The sequence below is a fragment of the Macaca nemestrina genome, chromosome 4 (genome assembly GCF_043159975.1).
Source record: "Macaca nemestrina isolate mMacNem1 chromosome 4, mMacNem.hap1, whole genome shotgun sequence".
Taxonomy (NCBI): domain Eukaryota; kingdom Metazoa; phylum Chordata; class Mammalia; order Primates; family Cercopithecidae; genus Macaca; species Macaca nemestrina.
This window is the reverse complement of record NC_092128.1, coordinates 88,606,569-88,613,683: the sequence shown is the minus strand read 5'-3', so window position 1 is coordinate 88,613,683 and position 7,115 is coordinate 88,606,569. Positions and strand designations below refer to the sequence as shown.

The 7,115-nt window shown below is 34.1% G+C and overlaps 1 protein-coding gene across 10 annotated transcripts in view; it reads left to right on the top strand.

Annotated features, from left to right (window-relative positions):
• The window catches only part of LOC105475640 (sorting nexin 13), a 469,096-nt gene that overhangs the window by 70,049 nt on the left and 391,932 nt on the right, over window positions 1–7,115 (top strand). For all 10 annotated transcript variants that reach the window (XR_011622210.1, XR_011622209.1, XR_011622211.1 and 7 more), the window contains exon 9: window positions 3,142–3,225. Coding sequence is in view for 5 of the 10 variants with exons in the window: in XM_071094915.1 (XP_070951016.1) it covers window positions 3,142–3,225 (84 nt within the window). In the remaining 5 variants the exon portion in view is untranslated. The remainder of the gene's footprint in view (window positions 1–3,141; window positions 3,226–7,115) is intronic.

Sequence of the window (7,115 nt, the reverse complement as noted above, 5' to 3'; positions counted from 1 at the left end):
GGTGAGGGAGGTCTGTCTAAACCCACTTGATAGAATTCTTGCTAAAACAACAATGAAAAGATGAACAGACATGGAAACTCAAAGGTTAGGGTGTAAATGGGTGGAGGATTCAGAGGAGCCTAAGTTTGGTCAAGGATAGTCTTTGTTAGTGGTCACTATACTCTAGCCACACTGGCATTTTCCCCCAAAAGTGCCATTTTTCTCCCTGCTTCTCTAATGTCCTTTTTTTCTCTGTTAAGAATGATTCTTCGGCCGGGCGCGGTGGCTCACGCCTGTAATCCCAGCACTTTGGGAGGCTGAGGTGGGCGGATCACGAGGTCAAGAGATCTAGACCATCCTGGCTAACACGGTGAAACCTCGTCTCTACTAAAAATACAAAAAAATTAGCCGGGCGTGGTGGTGGGCACCTGTAGTCCCAGCTACTTGGGAGGCTGAGGCAGGAGAATGGCGTGAATCCGGGAGGCGGAGCTTGCAGTGAGCTGAGATCACGCCACTGGACTCCAGCCTGGGTGACAGAGCGAGACTCCATCTCAGGGAAAAAAAAAAAAAAACAAAAAAAAAAACCGATTCCTCTTATTCTGTCAGCTAAATTGTATTCATTCTTCATCTCACTTCATGTCACTTCCTTAGAGATGCCCACCCTGACCACCCAATCTAAATCTCCCTCATAATTCCCTGTTATTATCGATAACATCCAATTGTTTTCCTTCATAGCATTTACCATATTTTAAGATGGTAATTTGGTTGTTAATTTGGTACCTCTTTCTCCCAGATGAATTGTAACTCTAATGAGGACAGAGACTATATCTGTATTTATCATAAATATATACTTAGTGCTTAACATAATAACTGGCACATAGCAGATGCTCAGTCAGACAATCAGTTTTATTGCAAAAGGAAACCCATTTACCATCTTGCTGGCTGTGGTGCATGTGCTACTGCAGCTTCTTGAAGATTAAGTTGACTCCTAAGAGCCACAAATGAAAATCTTCCTTGTTACATGAGGTTATTTAAAATAGGTAGGATTTTAATGAGCACTTTTTTTTTTATAATAAATTTCTCTTTTAGGCCAGTATTTTATTTCTTTTTGGTTGAATCTAATTGAGCGAGGATAATTACAGACCATGCATTTAGCAAGTCAGTTTTTTTCCTTTAGCTCTTTCTTTGTTTTCTTTTGTCAGTAATTCTAAGATTTCTCAGAAGATATTTTGTTTAGATTAAATAACAGATGAAAGAGTTTTAATTTTCTTTGTACGGATACTTTGTATAGATTGTGTAAGTCACTGTATTTAAGATAATTGCTATTTAATTGCCTCTACTTTCTTGCCATTACTATGTTTTATTCCTTTAACATATGGCTTCAATGACTTTGTATCTTTTAGGCCCCATGTTTGACAAACAGTGCTGTCTTCTAAAAATTGGGGATCTTAAAGTAGGAATTATGTGGAAGTGGCTACTTGCTTGGAATATTTAGAGCTCTCACTAGGACCTTGAGTCATATGATTAGCCCTTGACTAACCAAACCCTTTAATGTGACAGATTAGGAGTTTTCTAGTACAAATCGACTAATTACACTAACTAATAAGAAACACATAATTTAATCAGAAATTTTCCCCAGGTGTTTTTTTCTCCTTTTGAAAAGAAACATTTGAAAAAGTGTGCGTGTGTGTGTGTGTGTGTGTGTGTGTGTGTGAATTTTCTCCTAACAAAGTACATTTTAAAATTTGAACATGTGACCGGAGACATAGTTTGATGGAAGGAATTACATACACAAATACAATTTTAAAGAAGTAGGAGACTAAAACTAACCTTGAAAGAAGCCATTTTTTGTCATTTCAGACTGTGAAGTGTCTCCAAAGACATTTCAGAAAATTACTGGCGCCTCCAAATCAGCTTTTTGGAAATACTGATTCATCATGGGGGTAATGGTTGGCAGAGACTTGTATAGCTTACAAAAGAGACTTGTACAGCTTACTAAAAATAAAGACCACCTTCTGTGAACTTACACGAGAAAATGGCACAAATAAATTAGAGATCTGGGAAGAGAAAATGATCCTTTAATTAGAAAAATTAAATATCCTGTTAAGCTTATTGTTATTTAATCTCCCCTAATATTCTTAAGAAATTAGGTTTCATAAATTTATATATTACTGGCACTAAAGGGTAATACCAGGTGAAATCATTGTATTTATAGAATCAGTACTAAATTCTTAGTTTCTTTTTTTCTATTCATTTATCAAATGCCTGCCCTGTTTAAAACAATGACCTTGAGAAGATGGGATGAGGAAGGTAAATATTTTTGAGGATAAATAATTCAATAGATAAGTGACCAATTCCACTCATATAGAGGGTTCCTAGATAGTTGCCATCTATTAGAAAAATGTAAGACTTATAATTACAGAGAAAATATCAAGTGATAAATGCTGTAGATACAGGGCATGAGTATTTCAAGCATATTTCTGTTGGAATGATCAAGTTTTATTTAACAGGGTAATTGATTCTGCAGTCAGTTTTTAAAGGAAGGGCAGAATATTAATATATAGAAGCATAAACAACTGCAAAGAATGGGAAGGTAGATTTTAGAGAATGTCGAGTCGATTAACATATCTATTATTTTAAAAATGTTTATTAGGAAACTATTCAAACACAGAGAAGCATAGAGAATAATACAGTAGACATTTATGTACCAATCACCTAGATGTAACCAGTGTTGATAATGTACTATAGTTGCTCTGTTTCCTCCCTTGGAAGCAGTTCTAAAATCAGTGTGTATCCTTTCCTTTTCTTTTCTGTTTCTATAATTTTAATAAAGATAAATGAATCCATAAACACTGTTAATCTTATATTTTGTCTTTTTAAAATCGACATCAATGCTAACATACTAGAGGTATCATCTTGCTTTATTTCATTCCACAGTTGTTACTGTGGAGATGTGTCCAAGTTGATACAGGTAACTTTATCTCATTTATCTAAACTGAGGCAGAGTCATCTTTTTATAAGACTGTGTTGGTTATCAAGTTTTACTTGCATGTATATCATACTTTTCTTAAGTAACAGCATTGTGTTGGAATATTTACGTTATGCTGTTGATTTGAGAAATAGATTAAATTTGTTTTTGTTTTTTACTTTTTTTTTTTTCAGGAAATCCTTGCACGAGGAATTCTTCTTCCATTAATAAATCAACTCAGTGATCCTGATTATATTAATCAGTATGTCATATGGATGGTAAGTGCCTTTTAAAATTATAACTCTGTTTTAGAAATAATTTTTGAAATGGAAAAATACATTTGGGAGATAGAGTATTTAAGCAGTAATTTATTAAAGAAATTAAGTAGAATTGTTTCTGAAGTAATCTCTGTGTTTCCAATATTTTTATTTGCTTATATTTTGAATGTGTTGGCCAAATTCTCTTTAAGAATTTTGTTGATTATCTTTCTTGCAGTTATGGTACTACTACTATTTCTTTAAAAAAATAGAATATTTCACTACCTGTATGTATAGATGATGAATATTTTTAATGGCTACTATTTGATTTTTAAATACAACTTGGGATTTGAACTACTTGACATGTAACTCACATTTTTACATTGTATAATGGGGAAAATATGGAGGACAGAACAGTAGAATGAGAACCAGAAGATCTGTATTCTAGATGTTTCTGTAAGTTGCCTAGTGTCTATAGTAGTTAACTCAATGGTTTTCTCCTGTCAGACATATCAAAGACTTAGTGATTACTAAGTTCACAAGCCCTATTTTTTTTTTTCTTTATAACATATACTTTTCCTTAATAAACTCATGGTCAAGGAAGAATTGTAAATGGGCTACGTTCTGGGAATACTTTGATAACCTACTTCTAGATCTTTGATTTGTTTTCTTAAATCTGGTATTTCTTCTCTACATTTGTCTTCCTTTAACTCAGTCTAGCTTTCTTAAGAAAGAATTACTTGATTGTTCTTTGATTTCCCTTAGGCATTGTCAGACTTGCCATAGTTTTATTTTTTACTTTATTTTTATTTATTTATTTTTGACGTGGGATTTCACTCTTCATCCAGGCTAGAGTGCAGTGACAATCTTGGCTCACTGCAGCCTCTGCCTCCCACTTCAGCCTCCCGAATAGCTGGGACACAGGCATGCACCACCACACCCAGCTAATTTTTTGTACTTTTGGTAGAAGCATGGTTTTGCTATGTAGCCCTGGCCAGTCATGAACTCCTGAGCTCAAGCGATCTGCCTGCCTTAGCCTCCCAAAGTGCTGGGGATTACAGGTGTGAGCCATCATGCCTGACTGCTATTGTTTTATTATTATTGTTGTTGCAGAGGTTTACTCTTTGACCAGGTTGTGGTACCTGCACACAAAAATTGTTATTAATTGTGTATTTCTAGAGCCTTTCCTCGAAACTGTGGAACTTGATTCTTCTTTTCCTTTGTGAACTTTTTTAGACTTTGCATTAGGCACTGTAAAAGCTTTGAAAATATACATATCTGCACAATTAAAAATATAAAAAAATGAGTCTTCTTTGGCTAGGAATTCAACTCCTAAGAAGTTATTCTAAAGTGATAATCAAATTTGTGACAACCTATATTTAAAAATTTTAACAAGTTTTTAATATTTAAAAATTATGAATATGTGATAGTTGTACATATTTATGGGGTGCATGTGATATTTTGATATAAGCATACAATGTGTAATGTTCAAATCAGGATAATTGGGGTATCCATCACATCCAGCATTTATCACTTCTTTGCATTAGGAACATTCCAGTTCCACTCCTGTGCTTTTTTTGAAATATACAATAAATTATTGTTAACTGTAGCCACCCTGTTGGGATACTGAATAGTAGATCTTACTCTTTCTGTCTGACTGTGTTTTATACCCATTAGCCATTCCTTTATTTCCCTTCCCAGCCTCTGATAAAGAAACATTATTTGGCACTGTATCTCCATGAGTTCAGTCTTTGTTTTGTTTTTAGTTCCCACATATTTAGCCTACTGTGCATGGTTAATTTGACTTAACATAATGTCCCCCAGTCAATATTTCATTTTTTTTATGGCTGAATAATATTCTATTTTGTGTATGTACCATGTTTTGTTTATCTATTTCTTTACGTATTTGCCAGCATTTGTTATTCCCTCTCTTTTGGATAAAAGCCATTTTAACTGGAGTGAAATAGTATCTCATTGTAGTTTTAATTTGTATTTCTATGATAATAAGTGCTGTTGAGCATTTCTTAATGTTGTCTTTTGAGAAATGTCTATTCAGATCTTTTGCCCATTTTTAATGGGATTATTAGTTTTTTCCCTATTGAGTTGTTTGAGCTCCTTATGTGTTCTGGTTATTATTTCTTTGTCAAATGGGTAGCTTGCAAATATTTTCTCCTGTTCGATGGATTGTCTCTTCCCTTTGTTGATCATTCCCTTTGCTGTGCAGAAGCCTTTTAGCTTGATGTGATCCCATTTGTACATTTTTTGCTTTGGTTTCCCTATGCTTTTGAGGTCTTATATAAGAAATCTTTGCTCAGACCAGTGCCATGGATTGTTTCCCCACTATTTTTTTCTAGTAATTTTATAGTTTCACATCTTAAAGTCTTTAATCCATTTTAAATTGGTTTTTCTATATGCTGAGAGATAGGGGTCTAGTTTCATTCCTCTGCATATGGATATCCAGTTTTCTCGGCACCATTTATTAAAGTGACTTTTTCCCCCAATACATATTTTTGGCACATTTGTAAAAAATGAATTTACTATGAATGTGTGGGTTTATATCTGTGTTAAATTTGAAGTCAAATAATGTGATGTCTTCAGCTTTGTTCTTTTCTGCTTAGGATTGCTTTGGCTATTCTGGGTCTTTTGTGGTTCCATATAGTAATACATTTTGGGATTATTTTTTCTATTTCTGTGAAGAAAGTTATTGGTATTTTGATATGGTTTGCTTTGAATTTGCAGATTGCTTTTTGTAGTATGGACATTTTAGCAATATTGATTATTCCAATCCATGAACATGGAGCATCTTTTCATTGTTTTGTGTCTTCTTCAATTTCTTTTATCAGTGTTTTACAGTTTCCCTTGTAGACATCTTTTATTTCCTTGATTAAGTTTATTCTTAGGTATTTTATTTTATTTGTGATTATATGGGATTACTTTTCTTGTTTTCTTTCACAAATTGTTCAAATAGAAACACTATTGATTTTTGTATGTTCGTTTTGTATCTTGAAGCTTTACTACATTTGTTTATCAGTTATTTTTTGTTGACTTGTGTTTTAGTCATCTTACTAAAGATATGAGTGGTTTGTACACCACAGTTGCAGTGTTATTCTGTAGTTGTCTGTGTACTTAGTGTCAATGAGTTTTATACTTTCAGATGATTTCTTATTGCTCATTAACATGCTTTTCTTTCAGATTGAAAAACTCCCTTAAGGATTTCTAGTAAGACTTGTCTCGTATTGATGAAATCCCTTAGCTTTTGTTTGTCTGGCCAAGACTTTATTTCTCCTTCAGAGTTAACAGATAAATTTGCCGGATATGGTATTTTAGGTTGGAAGATTTTTTTTTTCCTTCAGCACTTTGAATGTATGAATGATCCCACTCCCTCCTGGCCTGTAAGGTTTCTGCTCAGATGTGTGCTGCCAAATGTATCAGAGCTCCTTTGTGTTACTTGCTGCTGCTGCTGCTGCTGCTGCTCCTTCTCTTCCTCCTCCTCTTCCTCCTTCTCCTTCTCCTCCCCCCTCTCCTCCTCCTCCTCCTCCTTCTCCTTCTTCTTTTTGCATCTTTTAGGATTCTTTCTTTATCCTTGACCTTTGAGAGTTTGATTTACATGCCTTTGGTCATCTTATTTGGATTGAATATTCTTAGTGTTTTTCAACCTTCTTGTACCTGGATATTCATGTTTTTTTTCTGGGTTTGAAAAGTTCTCTGTTGTTATTTCTTTGAATAAACTTTTAACCCAGTCTCTCTCTTTATGTTCTCTTTAAGGCCAATAAATCATAGATTTGCCCTTATGACACTGTTTTCTAGATCTTGTGGGTATGCTTCATTTTTTTCAGATTCTTTTTTTCTCTATGTATTTTCATATAGCCTGTCTTAGCTCGGTTCTTCCTTCTGCTGGACCAATTCTGCTG